General features: G+C 59.2%; 3 protein-coding genes across 3 annotated transcripts; 1 reads left to right on the top strand and 2 right to left on the bottom strand.

Annotated features, from left to right (window-relative positions):
* The first annotated feature begins 670 nt into the window (after positions 1-670).
* On the top strand, positions 671-3132 carry MISP3 (MISP family member 3). The gene is made up of 4 exons (XM_045553256.1): positions 671-718; positions 815-1901; positions 2435-2508; positions 2749-3132. Exons 1-4 carry the CDS (start codon positions 671-673, stop codon positions 2785-2787), a joined length of 1248 nt encoding a protein of 415 aa, XP_045409212.1. The 3' UTR covers positions 2788-3132.
* Positions 3133-6493: 3361 nt separating this feature from the next.
* Positions 6494-9288, bottom strand: C1H19orf67 (chromosome 1 C19orf67 homolog). The gene is made up of 6 exons (XM_045550722.1): positions 8951-9288; positions 8113-8257; positions 7873-7973; positions 7604-7789; positions 7132-7266; positions 6494-6668 (listed from the first exon to the last, which is right to left on the bottom strand). Exons 1-6 carry the CDS (start codon positions 9286-9288, stop codon positions 6494-6496), a joined length of 1080 nt encoding a protein of 359 aa, XP_045406678.1.
* Positions 9289-10681: 1393 nt separating this feature from the next.
* SAMD1 (sterile alpha motif domain containing 1) lies at positions 10682-13927 on the bottom strand. Its single transcript, XM_045550735.1, has 5 exons — positions 12624-13927; positions 11911-12205; positions 11726-11822; positions 11517-11628; positions 10682-11416 (listed from the first exon to the last, which is right to left on the bottom strand). The coding sequence occupies exons 1-5, from the start codon at positions 13587-13589 to the stop codon at positions 11258-11260; spliced, it is 1629 nt and encodes a 542-aa protein (XP_045406691.1). The 5' UTR covers positions 13590-13927; the 3' UTR covers positions 10682-11257.
* Positions 13928-14241: the final 314 nt, after the last annotated feature.

The raw sequence follows: 14241 nt of genomic DNA on the forward strand, positions 1-14241 counted from the left end.
CCCTCCCGCCAGCCAGGATGCCTCCTGCCCCCAGTCTGTGCCTCCCTGGCCGCCTGGGGCCAAGGTGACCGCCTTTCAACTGCAACCGCTACTCTGCGCCCCGGCCCTCCGTGTCAGTCTCTCCCTCCTCCCTCAATCTGGGAGTGCACTTGGCCGCGGACACCTCGCGGACTTTTCCGGTACGGGAGGGGAAGCCGCTGCTGGGCTAGGCGGGGGCGGCGGTGCATTGCTGGGAACCCAGCGAAGCCCAGGCCCTGGGAGAGAGGGCCGGGCGCGCGGTAAGGCGGCTCCTGGCGCCCCCTCGGCCGGAGCTGTGAGCGGCGAGGGTGGGAGCTGGAGGGAAGGCCCAGAGGCCGGGGCGTCGCTGCCCGCTGACTCACACCGGCGGGACGGGGCTGGCCAGGTCCCGGAAAGATGGCTTCGGGGGATACTCCCACAAGAGGGCCAGTGGTTCAGAGCCCGGTCTGGCGCGCGGATGGGGCCAAGTCTTCCGCGCAATGCCAGGGACATGGGCCCGAAAAGGTGCCAAGTTGCGCTCAGTGGGAAAACATTGCACCCAGAGTGGCTCCCCCAGGTAGTGGGCCGGGTCTAGGGAAGCCCCCTTCCAAGAAGTCCTATTTTTTGAGTTGACCTGCGCGCGCCAGCGGACGAAATTAGGTGACCAGCCGAGATGCCCCTGTTCGGAGGGCGGGACCAGGGCGGGACCAGAGTCCTCCTGGCAGGTGCCGGGGGCGGCGCCCGGCCCTGCCCCCGGGGGCCGTTCTTGAGGCCAGAGGCGGGTCAGAGAGAAGCGGCCGGTGCGGGCAACGCCTAGGAACCCACGGGCCGCGACCGCAGCCACAGGTGCCGCACAGGGCACCGTGTCCTAGCTCTGGGCATCAAAACACTGGCAGGCGGGGGCACTGAGGCTTCGGAGCTGCTGTCAACCCTGGACATAGAGGCCCCCGAGCCAGAGAGCGGAGCCCTGGGGTCGCCTGAAGCTCGGGGCCACGAGCCCGCTGGACCAGACAGCGAAGCCCTGGAGCCTGCTGTACAGAGGGACTCCGAAGTCCCCAGGCCGAGCTGCGAGGTCCCGGTGCCCACTGCAGAGCAGGGCGTCGAGAACCCCGAGCAAGAGAGCGAAGTCCTCAAGCCATCAGGCAAGCAGGACGCAGAGCGCCCCGGGCCGTCAACAGCTTCGGGCTTTGTGAGTCCCGCCGAGCCAGGCAGCGACGACCCTGGGCTGTCCGAAGCGCGAAGTGCGGAGGTCCAGGGGCAGTGTCCCCCTCCGGGCCCTGAGACCTCCTCCTCCGGCGGATCAAGCCTGTCCCAACAGCTCCCAGAGGAGCTGCCCATGGAGACGCCCATCGAGCGCGAAATCCGCCGCAGCTGCGAACGCGAAGAGAGCCTGCGCCGGAGCCGGGGCCTGAGCCCAGTCCGAGCGAGCCGAGAACTTGTGGAGCTGCGCGTGCGGCCGGTGCTGAGCCTGCCCGGCCCTGGCCCCGCGCCCAGGCGCGCCTTGGAGCGCGCGCGGGCGGGCGCGCAGATGCGGCGAGACATCGAGCGGGAGGCCCACCGGCAGGCGACGCTGGTGCGCTCCGCAGCCCCACCACCTCGCGCCGGGTCGCCGCCGCAGCCGCTGGTCGAACTCAAGCGCTTCTTCGAGGCCGCCGCGGGGAGCTGCTCCTCGGCGGCGGCGGAGGGCGACGGGGGCCCGCAGCGGCTGCTGGAGCCCGGAGGCCGGCCGCCCTCGGCAGGGCAGGACCGGTGCCTGGTGCTGGCCCGAGCATCGCCGTGTGTCGCTCTGTCACTGCTGGAGCAGGAGGTGCACGAGGTGCGTGAGCGCGAGCGGGAGCTGCAGCGGCAGCGGCGCAGCATTTACGGTACCGCCGAGTTCAAGGAGCCTGCGCCGAGCCTCACCGGTAAGCTGCGGGGACACCCAGGGTTCCAGCCGCCCCCATTGACTGGCCAACTGCAGGGGCCCCTTCTCTGGCCCTCTGATTCTCGGGGTCTCTCCCTGCAGGCTTCCAGACTCCTGGGACCCCCTTCTCAACTTTCCGTCCTTTGCCCACCCTTTCTGGGCTGCCCACTCCCTGGGCTCCACTCCCCACCGGGAGTGATGGACTCCCAGCCCCACACCCTCTAGGTTGCGGGGGTAGGTGGGGGAGGATTCCAGCTGTCTTTCTCTTTGTCGGGTTCCAGGGAACCCTGACTGGGTTCTGGCCCTATTGGACTCTCTCTCTGAATTTTTGGGCTCCTGCCTCTCCATTCTGGGTTCACCTCCCTCCTCCTTCGGGTTCCTGCGCTCCCCAGAGCTGGATGGAGGCCTCCATGGGGAAGAGAAGGGTGAACGCTTTTGTGTGTTTAACGGGCGCGGCCAGCCTCCTTCATCCGGGCTGCTTCCAGCTGGTGAGAGGAGGGGCAACCCTGGCTGAGCGCCCCTTCCCCCCCACAGCGAGCAGGGGCAACGGAAAGTTGGCGGTGATCTGGCCCCCCAGCAGAAAGGCCTCGGAGAACGGCCTGGAGCAGGTGGGAGTCCCCTTTCCCCGTGTACCTAGAGCGCTTGTCTCTCCCCCTCCTCCCTGCGGTGCCAGGACGCCGCGTGGGGAAAGACGTAGCCCTGCGCCCCCTTGGAGCGCCACTCTGACCAGAGCTCAAAGTGTGGGGGGCAGCCCGGGGGTGAAGAGGATGCGGTCGTCCTGGGGTCCAAACCGTCCCACCCGGCACCTGGGTGCGGTGCGCAGGTCTCTGAGGTTGCCTTCCTTTTAGCCCTCTTTCCCCAGGAAGAGCGCAAACCTTGAGATTTGAGCAGGCTGGGACCTGTGGCCGGAAGTAACACCCGTCGGGGGACCTGGGAGGGGCGTACCCCGCGGTGCCCTCCGGATCGGCAGAAGGTCTGGATGCGGGTCACCTCTCTGCGCTGGGGAAAATGAAATCGACCAGCGCAACCTTGATCTTGACTTTATGAAACTGACCAGCCCTCTGCATACAACTGCTTAGTCCGCATTCGGAAACTGACCACCACCCACAACTCGGCCAGCGAAACTGTCCAGCCCGTCTCCTCCCAACTGCAAACTGAACTGCCCTCTCTCCCTTGACTGTTAGAGGGTCTCAGCTGCCCCCTCCCCCAGTAAAGCCTCTTCTTTCAGGACCGTGGAGGCTGTTTTCTTCTGGGTCCTCCTCGTCTGGGGTGGGGCGGGAGGACGGAGGGCGGAGGGAGGCCTGAGAAAACCGCAAGAGGCGCCGGCCGGAATGCGGAATGCGGGAATGTGCCCTTATCGCCCTGTTCCGGGGCTGCCCTCCTCCCCCGGCCGGACCCGGCCTGGCCCGGGTCTGACTGCCCCCTGGCGGCGCGGGCGCAAATGTGACGCTCGGACAGGGTGCACGCCCTCCTTTTCCAAGTTTCTTTGTCAACATTTACTGGTGCCAATGGCGTGCCCCGCGCCGGGCGCTGGCTAGACACAAGTGATAAGAGGTTGTTCCTACCCTGGGGACGTATACAATAGCTGAAAAAAAAAGAAAGAAAGAAAGAAAAGAAACAAAAAGGGCATATGTGGTGAGGGTACAAGCTACTCCTCAACATCAGCAGTTTCTTCTGATCACGGTCCTTGACATCATAGTTCCTCACAACAGAGGAGTGGAGTGAGGGAGGGAAGTGTCATGAGTTTCTGTTTTCCAAAATCAACTGGAAACCCAGCCTTTAAAAGAGAAATATTTGCTTCTTAGACTATTAAATAAAAAATATATAGACACAAAAATCTGAACTTTTCACGATTGTGACTATTTAGAAAAAACTTTTAAAATTATGAGGGAGGGAGGGAAGGAGAGTGGCAAGCATCACCTATTTACAACAGAACCTGTAGCTGTCAATTTACAAGCCCTGGTTAATTTCTCTTCCCTGGATGAGGGTTGCAGAGGGTGGGTGAACACCCTAAGTTGTCTATAAAACTGTTATCTGTGCAGTTAACATTCTGGGGCTAGAGTTTAACAGCTTCTTAGAAGTGCGCTGAGACCAGAAAAGGTGACACCCAGGAATGTTTTAGAATTGCTGTTTAAACTCCTCCATCTGTCCCACTCTGTCCCCTGCATAGAGACAGCAAATGAAATACAAATAAGAAAGGCTCATTCAGGGCTGGGCGTGGTGGCTCACGCCTGTAATCCTAGCACTCTGGGAGGCCGAGGCGGGTGGATCGCTCCAGGTCAGGAGTTCAAGACCAGCCTGAGCAATAGTGAGACCTCGTCTCTACTAAAAAATAGAAATTATCTGGCCTATCTGGCCAACTAAAAATATATATAGAAGAAAGTTAGCCGGGCATGGTGGTGCATGCCTGTAGTCCCAGCTACTGGGGAGGTTGAGGCAGTAGGATCGCTTGAGCCCAGGAGTTTGAGGTTGCTGTGAGCTAGGCTGACGCCACGGCACTCTAGCTCGGGCAACAGAGTAAGACTCTGTCTCAAAAAAAAAAAAAAAAAGAAAGGCTCATTCAGCCAACAGCAGCTCAGTCCAAAAAAGTCCCAACTCCTGACCCCAGCACACTGACCTCGTGCTTGACCTTAACTCTGGGAGATCTGAAGAGAAAGGCAGGAGAGAGCCAGGGATTCTCTAACTTTTCTGCGTATTAAACTCAACTGAGGCCCCCTGTGCCAAGCAAATCAGAATGGGGGGTGGGGTGCTTTCCATCAGTATTTTTATTTAAAGCTCCCCAGCTTATTCCAACGTGTAGCCAAGTTTGAGAACCATGATGCAGATGTAGACCAGAAGTTCTCAAAGTGTGGTGCCTGGGCCAGCAGTAGCAGCCATACTTGGGGACCTGTTAGAAATGCAAATTCTTGAGTCTGGTCCAGTCCTAATGATGGAACTCTCCACGTGATACTGATACATGCTAAAGTGTGAGAAGCATGGGTGTAGACAGCTGCTGAGCAACAGGACCCAGGAAATCAAGCTTGTTTCCTTCCTCTTCCAGTATTGCACTGCCACTACCCACCGGAAACGTTTAGGGTATGCAGACTGTGGCTTTCATTTGAAGGAAGACAATCTAAAGGTGCTTGTGGCTAGTCTGAATTGAGATGTACTATAAGCCTGAAATACCAGCTTTCAAAGACTTAGTACAAAAAAGGAAAATATTGCGTTACTAATTTTTGCATGGATTTTATGTTAAAATAATATTTTGGGTATACTGGATTAAATAAAAAATATCACTAAAGTGAATCTGACCTCGTCTATTTTTTATGTGGTTACTAAAAAGTTTGAAATTACATATGTGTCTTGCGTTTGTGGTTCGCTTTACATTTCTATTGGATCCAGCTAAGAGTCTTACAGCCACGGGCAGACTCACAGGGGCTACCTCAGCTCAGTCTCAGGGAACGTCAGAATTTCCTTGAACTCATTCAGACGAGGACCATAGACAAAAAAAAAAAAAATGCTTGCAGTCAGAAATTGTCCCCAGAAGCCCCCACAAAGAGCAAGGGTCTGGAAGTCCAATATTCACTTGCTTCGCCTCTGAGGTCCGTTTTTTATCATTTGCAAACTGAGGCTTGTGATAATACTATGTGCCAGGGACAACGAGGTGAGCGCTTTGCTCAAAAGCATAAGGGTTTCTCTTCTGACTATGGCGGAGGGGAACCAAAAGGTATTCCTTGCTTTAAAGGGGGATAACGCGCCGCTGAGTGACACCCGGGTCAGGAAGGACGCCCTTCCTCTTGCAAGGGGCCAGTTGAGATCACAAGGACCTGCTGAGGGTTCAAGCTCTGCCACTTGCTCGCGGGAGCTTTAAACAGGTGAGTTCACCTCCCTTATCCTGGGTCTTCTCTCCCGCCCAGGGGCGAAGAGAGGCTTAGAGATCCCAAGCTGGGGTTCCTTACGACTCTACCACACGGCTCGCGCCCTGCACCCGGAGAAGGACGGCGACCTGCCCGGATCTAAAGTCCCAAAAGCTGAAGGAGGGAAAAAAAAGTCTGACTCGGCCTTTCGGAAACTGATCGCGAACACTTTCCTGTGGCACGTCGGGTAATGTAGTCTTTTACGTTAGAAAACGATAACTTCCGGGTCAAAACGGGAGTGGGCGTGGCCCTAAGTCTCTTCCTCCAGTGAATGAACTTTCATACCACCCGAAACTTGCAGTTTTCGGGCTTGTTGACCTGCTCTGTTACTTCCCTTTTTGCTTCATGCGCGCCTCTGCGCATGCGCTATGCTCTCGTCCGCCTACAGGCAGATTATGGGTTTGTTTCCAATGACTACATTTTCCAGAAGGCCGAGCGAGTGGGCGGGGGCTCTCCGCCCCAAGGGGAGGGGCGCGGCGCTTAGAGGGGACGCGGAGCCTGTAACCTCTTTCTTTTATTTAACACAGAACTGGCGTGTCCGAACTCTGGGCCCCGCGGCCCGGCTGGACTCAGTGCAGACAGGTTGGCTCGGCCTGGCCCTTTGGAAGGCGAGACCGGGCTACACTGGGAGAACGAGTGAGCCTCTCTCCTGGAGTTTGAAACTGTCAAGCTCCAGCTCCCACCCTCTTCCCCGGGTTCAAGACCCCTGCGCTGCCCACGCTGCGGGCCCGGCTGCGCTCGGGGGCCGGGCCTGGCCTGCCTGGCCCGTGAGGATCTGCACCAGCAGGTCGGTGGCCAGCGTGTGCGACGGCTCCTCGAAGCCGATGGTCAGCAGCTGTTGGTAGTCCCCAGGTGGCTGCGGGCACAAAATCCTAGGGGGGCGCCAGGGACAGACAAGCCTGGATTTGAGTACCCCCTGCCCTCGGGAGGCCCTCCCCTTGAGTGAGAGGCTGTGGCTGAAAGAGGCTTTGTTTCAGCTGGGGGTGGGTGGGAAAAACCCTGGAGGGAAGTTGTTTCCTTGTTGATGAGAAACTCAGAGAGTAACGGCAGCTGCCCGAGGCTGAATAACTGTCTCTGACCTGTCCAATTATACTGCTAGCTGTGTGTCCTTGGGCAGGCAACTTAACCTTTCTGTTTTCTTCTTTGTAAAATGGGGCAAACAGTACAGACCTCAATGGGTTGTTACTAGGGTCTGCATAAAGTGCTTTTCTGGGCACAATAAAATTCTGTTATTACTGAGAGCAGCAAACTGTTGGGGAAGAAAGATGGTCTTTGGTGGGGTTCTAACTCTCCCTCCAGAGCCCAAGCCCACCTTGCCATTGCTCTAGCTCCTACCATGAATAAATGTCATCCTCAGCTGGTCCTAGGGGCACCCATCGGCCAATGGACCACAGCTTCTGGATCTGGGGGCACGAATTGGCTTGACTTTTGCCTGTATCTTCCCAGGTATCTCGATAGCACAGGAAATAGCTGGGAGGGGAGGAAGCAACAATGAAAAGTGATCAGTTTCATAGCTGCTTCTGTTGAGGGCTTTGATTTTGAAGAGGAGGTAGAAACTCATCAGAAGTTGCTCTGAAATTCTCAAGCAGGGATGTGACTCAATATCAAGGCCTTTTCTCCCCACCAGCCTCCTTTTAAGATAAGGGCTTTTATTTTGATGGGAGGATGAGTTTAAATGAAAAAGATAGAGGTGGTCTTTCAAAGGTCTTTGGTTTTCTGGTTTGCTTTTCATGCTTTGGTAGTTCAGAGACCCATATTAGTATTCATCATAGACAGGGGAGGATTTGATTTTGGTAAGGGGACTTACTAATCCACATGGGAATCTTGCCCCCTGCCACTGGGCTCTGGGATGGTCTCCAGGCTCCAGCGCATCTTCTTATAGAGGTATCTGGGGAAGCGGCTGGCAGTGTAGGCAGCTGGGGCACAGTATCTGAAGATGGACACCTCATGGGAAGGGCTGATGGAGAACCTCCCACAGAAGAAACAGGAGATGCTGGCAGGATGGGAGAGTTGGGGATGAGGCTGGGCCCTGGACTATGCCACAATCCCCTCAAATCCCAGTTTCCTACTCTTTACCTCAGAGGGTCAGTGTCCTCCAGGCTCACGAACCCGAAGGAGGCATACATGAGGACCAGCTGCTCCAGGCGCAGGGTCAGCTGCTGAGAGATCTCTAACAGCTGCATGGAAGAGGAGGTATAATGAGATCAGCTGGCCTGCCAGGAACACACCCCTCCCTCCCTCCTGTCCCCCAGGCCTGGAGCTGTGCAAAGAAAGGGGCATGCGGTCTAGAAAACCTGCTTGGAAGCACACACACACCCCCTTTCGGACCAGCTCCTGCAGGGCTCCATAGATGGGGGGCATGCTCCTTCCTGCTGCCTCCAAGTACAGGAAGTAGGGCTCGCACATCTGTAGGAAGGTTGGCATGGCCTTTGCCAGCTGTTCCTTCTGTACGCCGTCCCTGCTGAAGGGAGAGAGTGGCCTTTGCCTGGGGTCCCTCCCCCTCTTACTAGTTGCTCCCATTCTATTCACCCTTCACCTGCATCGCTGGCCTAGACAGAGCCCCCCGGTACAAAATCTCCCAGGCCTTTCCTCTGAGCATCTTTCAGGCCCACCTACATCAAAACCATTTGGAACACTTGTTAAAAGGCTGACACCTGAGGCCCACAACTCACTATGGACTCAAAACTCTGGGCAAGGTGAAGCCCAGAAATCTAGGGTTTAAACAGCCTCCCAGGGGATTCTAATGGACATCAAAACTTGAAAACCACAATCTCTTTTTCCCCTGATCTGGGACTCACATTATCCTCTGGGGTCTCAAACTGGCAGTCTGTGGGCCAAGCCTGCCTCAGGTGAGTTTTGTTTAGCCCGGCACAGGGTTCAAGATCTAAGCCAACATTTAAAAACTGGGAGAAAAAATCCTAGAGATTTAGCAACCCCCCAGGCCCACAGTGGGTCACAGGATGGTAACACCCCTAGTTCTATGCAGTTTAAACAGTTCTCACCACTCTCTCAAATTGGATCCCTAATTGGCTTCATTTACGGTCTCCCTCTGGCTCCTAATGCTTTTAATTCTGCCACCATGGTGTGTGTCACCTATCCTGTCACCTCCTGAGTCTCCTTACCCATGGGGATCTAAGACCCCGTCCAGCATCACCTGTAGAGCAGGTAGCTCTGGAAATCATCTGCCTTCTTGAGCAGGAAGCGGAGCTGTTCCGTGATGGGGCTGAACATAGTGTCTAGGGGTAGGCGAGGAGGGGCTGGCCCTGGACCGGGGACAAGAGGCTCCGGGGAAGGCGTGGAGGCGGCTGGGGCCTCCGGCAGCTGCTCCTGAACATCCTCAGGCTTGGGCTCTGGTGGGTCCCCAGGAATGACAGGGGGCGTCAACCATGAGGGGTTTCCGCAGGGCTGCGCCCCGGGTTCGAAGTCGTCTGGGGGCGGCGTTTCTCCAGGGCCTAGAGGAAGCGGCCCCACGAACCACTGCTCCGTAGCCATAGCGGGGCTGGGGGCGGAGACCTGAGCTCTTTAAGCTTCTGCCGATGCTCACGTTGGCCACCGGTTCCACCCCGCCCCGCCTCGGGAGCCTCAGACTTTTCTGGGCCGGGAGGGCAGGCCCCTCCAACTCGCCCCTGCCTCGACCTCTCCACCCGCACCTGGCGCTGGGGGAGTTCGCCTCTTGAATTTCAACACGCGGGAGGGGCGCGCCGCTCTGATCCGCGCTGCGCAACCGCTGCGCAACCGCTGCGCAACCGCTGCGCACACTCGCGCTCCGGGGAACCTAGCGGTGGGGAGGAGGGGCAAGCCCAGGGCGACAACCACGTCTCAGGGGTGTGGCCCCAGAGCCAGCAACTTTCACCAAGGCTATTTCCTAGAGAAGAAGGGTTTCTAATGTGCGTCCAAACCTCAGGGCACAGGTATACAGAGGAAAGATCCCTAGGTCCCACCTCCACTCTCTGACCCCGAGGAACATGTTTTTTTTGTTGTTTTAACTCTAATGGAGTTGAGAAACTGCGTTAGAACTTAGCACAAATTTGTGATGTAGTGGCTATTACTACTGTAAGTCTTAACTTGGAAATTTTTTCCTATCCCGTGATTTTATCTAATGGCCCAGTCCTTTCTGTTACTTTTATGGAGAGGAGCAGGAACCCCTGGAAATCCTATCATGGTCCCAGAACAGGCCCCTGCCCCCAACATTTGTAGACTCGATTCTCTCTAGCATACACAGGCTGACAAGTTACATAGCTATGAAGCCAAAGACATTATATTTAAAGACTGTGAGGAAAGAACTCAGACAGGTGTCAGACGCTGCCCTGGGTGACCCTGAGCTAGCATCTTCGCTGCCTCGTCTGTAAAGGTGCTTTTTATGAATTCTTTGCTTCATAGAGCTACAGGGAGGACGACTGAGGAAAAATGCTCTTAAAGCATGGAGTTGCTCAGGAGAATGAGGAGGGAGGATCGCTTGAGACCAGGAGTTCAAGACCAGCCTGGGCAACATAGCCAGATCCTGTCTCTAAAACAAACAAAAAAAATGCTGGCACTGGACTGCAGTCCCAGCTACTCAGGAAGCAGAGGAGGGAGCCCAGGAGTTTGAAACTGCAGTAAGCTCTGATCATCCAGCCTAGGTGACAGAGTGAGACGCTGTCTCTTAAAAAAAAAAAGTGTTAACTGCTAGTCACTCAACAAACATTTGAGCACCCACTGTGTGTGCCTGACTCTGTTCTGTCCACACCCTCCTGGAGCCCTTACTGTCACAGCAGGCTGTGAGGCAGCCCCATTCACTTGGCTTTCTACCAGCCCAGACAATTTTGTTCTAACCTTAAGATCTCCCAGGAGGCTCTTCAACACCCTCCCCCCCCACCCCATTCATAAAAAAATGGACTCTGTGGCATTTTTATTTTCCTTTTCCTTTTTTTAAAATTTTATTTAAAAAACCTTCGGTGCAATATTAAAAAGCAACACAGCCAGCTGGAGCGACAACCAACAGAAATAAAGAGGGGAGGGCAGGGAGGGCCCAGGGACCCCATCCCAGCTGCTGCCCTTGAGGCCAAGGGCAGACTGGGAAGGGGCGTGGGCGGCAGGGGGAGGGAGGAAAGGCCACCCACCAAAATGAACAGGCAGAAAAAAACATTTATATAGGAAACAACTGGCTGGACTGAAGAAGTTCTTGGGGAGATGAGAAGCACCCCCCATTCCTTTTTTTTTCTTTTTCCAAAAATGTCCTGGGCTGGGGGGAGGATTGGCCTCCAGGGGTGAAAGGAACAGGCCACTGTCTCCCCAACCACACTGATGAGCTGGGGGGCAGGTGTGTGTGTGAGACACAAAGCAAAGAGATGAGTAAGGGAGAGTGTCCCCTCCCTGGAATCTGTTATGAGGGCTGAGGGAGACCCCATCCAGCTCCTGGACTCTGAGGGATCTTAGGTGAGAGGGGGTTGGAATGGGCTGGGGCAGGGGCAAGGCTGGGCGCTCAGCCTAGAAAGCCATCAGGATCATCGTCCTCAAAGTGGCCTTGCTGAAGCACCTTGATGTGGTGCTCGTAGATTTTCAGGGCTGGGCCCAGGCGGATGGACAGGCCGGTGAGCACATCTGTACGTTGCATTAGCAGCAAAGACTTGCCATCAATTTCCTGGGCAGGACGGGGACAGAGAGCAGGGTCACAGCACACCCGTGCTGAGGCTGTGTGTGTGTGTGTGTGTGTGTTGTGTGGTCCTGGGCTGGGAACTCACCTGTTCTTGGAAAGCTGTTGCCTGCTCGGGGAAGCCTGCTTCTGTGAAATATTCTACCACATCCATCACCGTCCACTCCACGGGGTCAGCCGGCTTCTCTTTGCGCCCGGGCCTGCAGCAAAACAGACGGCCACCAGTGAACGCTGATGGTCCTCTGGCTGTCACACACACGTGGGCAGCACCCCCATGTCTCAAACACCCCAACTTACAGACAGCCAAAGGGGGTCCCGTCGGCCCCAGGGAGGGCTGGTTTTCCTGGGGGCAAAGGCACCGGGGATGGGGAATCTGGCCCGGTGGCAACAGAGGCTGGGAAAGAAACAGCAGCTGCCTGTGGCTTTGTCTTAGGACTGTGTTGGTCCCCACCTGGCACCCCCACCCAGAGGTGACTCCTCACCTGATCCCCCCTCCTTATTCATGGCTGCCATGGAGAACACCTGGCGGGTGCCGCTGCCCGGCGCTGGTCCCCGCCCTTCATCCTGGCCCTGGTGGGGTCCACAGGGTGACCACTCCTTGACCCTCTCCTTGGCACTCTGAGGGCCCCGGTCGCCATTAAGTTGATGGTGCTGAGCACCTGAAGGACGGTCACTGTCGGGCACTTCTGAGCTTTCGGACACGTCGTCTTCATCATCTTCGTCTTCATCGTCATCATCTTCCTCTTCTTTCTCAAGCACTCGCTCTTCTCCACCCCTCTGGGCGCAGGAGGGAAGCAGGCAAGATCAGTAGTTGCTCTAATCCTGGCCCCAGACCCTGGGATCTGGGACGGAGTCGTGTGCCCAACGCCACCTTTAATAACAATACCGACTAACTTTTACGCATCACTCCGTGCCGGGGCTCTGTGTTCGTAAAACCCTCAGCAACTAAATCTCACGAAACTCGCTCAACAACCCCAAGGGGTCGCTACTGTTATTAAGCCACGTTTACAGCGGAGGAAACTGAGGCTCGGGGAGATTAAGTCACTTGCCAAGGTCACCATACGCTGAGCCCGCAGGGAACGCGCGCAAAGCCTCAGCCACCTGCCGCCCAGTTCCTCCCGGGACTCGCGCCCCCGCCACCAACTTCGCCCGCACCTGCCCACCGCGCGGCGCCCCGGCTCCCCGGCGCGCTCACCTTGCTCCGAGACGGGCGGGCGCTGGCGGTCGGCGGCGCCCGTCCGGGCCTGTCCCCGCGGGGCAGCGCAAGCGCTCCGAGGCGGGTGCGCTCCAGGCGGCCCCGTGCTGCCGCCTCCTCCTCCAGCAGCCCCTGAACGCGGCCGCGGGTTAGGCGGCCTCCGGAGCCGCCGCTGCCCCCGAGGTAGCGCACGACTTCCCGCAGGCTCACGGGCCGCGCCGGGCCGCCGGCCCGCGCCGCGCCCCCCTCCGGCGGCGGCTGTGGCTGCGGCGGCGGCGGCGGCTGCTGCTGCTGCTGTGGCGGCGCCGGCGGCTGTGGCGGCGGGGGCAGCGGCGGCTCCCGGGCGGCGACGGCGGGAGGGGGGGCGCGGCGCGGGCCGGCTGGGGGCGCCACTGCCGGGGGAGCGGCTGGCGCGGGCGGCGGCGCGACCAGGGGCGCGGCCCGCTGCGCGCGGGGGCCAGGCTGCGCGGGGCCGGGCGAGGGGGGCGCTGTAGCGGCGGCGGCGGCGGCGGCCGAGCGGGGCGCCCGGGCCGGGGCGGCGGCGGCGACGGGCGCGGGCGGCGGCGGCGGGGCGGGCGTGGGCGGCGGCGCGGCGGCGGCGGCGGCGGCAGGGCCCCCGCGGGGGGCGCGCGGCGGGGCCGGCGGGGTGGCTCCGCGCCGGGGCGGCTGGACGCGCGCCGCGTTGCGGTACGAGATGCTCCCCTTGTAGCTGACCCGGAGCACGGCGCGCTGCTGGATCAGTTTCTCGAGCTCGGCGCGCGTGCGCTCCGGCTCCGGGCCGTGCCGCCGCCGCACCATCCGGCAGATGCGCTCCAGGTCCGGCCGCGCCTTGCGCGAGCGCAGCGAGTCGATCGTGTCCAGGATCCACTCTTGGTAGTGCGGGGAAGCGGCGGACGACGAGGCGGCGGCAGCCGTGGTGGCGGCCGCCGCCGTCTCCGGCGGGGGTAGGGCCGGGGGCCCCGCCATGCCTCCCGCCCGGCCCGGCTGCACCGTGCGCGCTGCCTCCCTCCCAGCGCGGCGCCCCCCTCCCCGGCTCCCCTCCCTCCGCCGCTGCCCGCCTCCTCCGCCTCCCCGCCCGGGGGGCGCAGCGCCTCGGCGGAGCGGCGGCGGCGGCGCTGCTGTTTCTTTGCAAAAAAAAAAAAAAAAGAGAGAGAGAGGGAGCGAGAGAGAGAAAAAAAAACAGTGAGAGAGAAAGAAAAGAGAGAAAAAAATATGCACACACTCACTCACTCGCACGCACGCACACACAGCCCCGCTTCTGCTGGGCGCGCGCGGGGCCGGGGATGCGAGGAGGGAGGAGGGGAGCGCGGCGCGGCCGGCCCCTCCCCGCCGCCGCTGCCGCCGCCGCCGCCGCCGCCGCCGCACGCGCGCCCTGCGCCCGGGACACTCCGGCCCCCCTTCCTTCCCTCCCTCTCTCCCTCCTCCCCGCCGCCCGCCTTCCTCCCTCCCACCCCCACGCGCCCGCTTTTAAGGTGGAGCCCGGGCCCCCCGTCCGCCCCCTTTACCCTGCGCTCTCGCTCACTCCGGCTCGCTCCGGCCCCCCCTTACAACTCCCGCGCGCTTTTTAAGGAGGCGCCGCAGAGTTGGCGCCGGGGCGGGGGCGGGGGAAAGCGGCGGG

The sequence above is a fragment of the Lemur catta genome, chromosome 1 (assembly GCF_020740605.2).
Source record: "Lemur catta isolate mLemCat1 chromosome 1, mLemCat1.pri, whole genome shotgun sequence".
Lineage (NCBI taxonomy): Eukaryota > Metazoa > Chordata > Mammalia > Primates > Lemuridae > Lemur > Lemur catta.

Coding starts and splice junctions, on each gene's coding strand:
- C1H19orf67 (XM_045550722.1), bottom strand. CDS start 9,288: ATGGCTACGGAGCAGTGGTTCGTGGGGCCGCTTCCTCTAGGCCCTGGA. Junction 8,258..8,950: donor CAGAGCTACCTGCTCTACAG/GTGATGCTGGAC, acceptor CTCTCCCTTCAG/CAGGGACGGCGTACAGAAGG. Junction 7,267..7,603: donor CAAGATTCCCATGTGGATTA/GTAAGTCCCCTT, acceptor CTCCCCTCCCAG/CTATTTCCTGTGCTATCGAG.
- SAMD1 (XM_045550735.1), bottom strand. CDS start 13,589: ATGGCGGGGCCCCCGGCCCTACCCCCGCCGGAGACGGCGGCGGCCGCC. Junction 12,206..12,623: donor CCCGCCCGTCTCGGAGCAAG/GTGAGCGCGCCG, acceptor TCCTGCGCCCAG/AGGGGTGGAGAAGAGCGAGT. Junction 11,417..11,516: donor CAACAGCTTTCCAAGAACAG/GTGAGTTCCCAG, acceptor CGTCCTGCCCAG/GAAATTGATGGCAAGTCTTT.
- MISP3 (XM_045553256.1), top strand. CDS start 671: ATGCCCCTGTTCGGAGGGCGGGACCAGGGCGGGACCAGAGTCCTCCTG. Junction 719..814: donor GCGGGACCAGAGTCCTCCTG/GCAGGTGCCGGG, acceptor GGCAACGCCTAG/GAACCCACGGGCCGCGACCG. Junction 1,902..2,434: donor GCCTGCGCCGAGCCTCACCG/GTAAGCTGCGGG, acceptor TCCCCCCCACAG/CGAGCAGGGGCAACGGAAAG.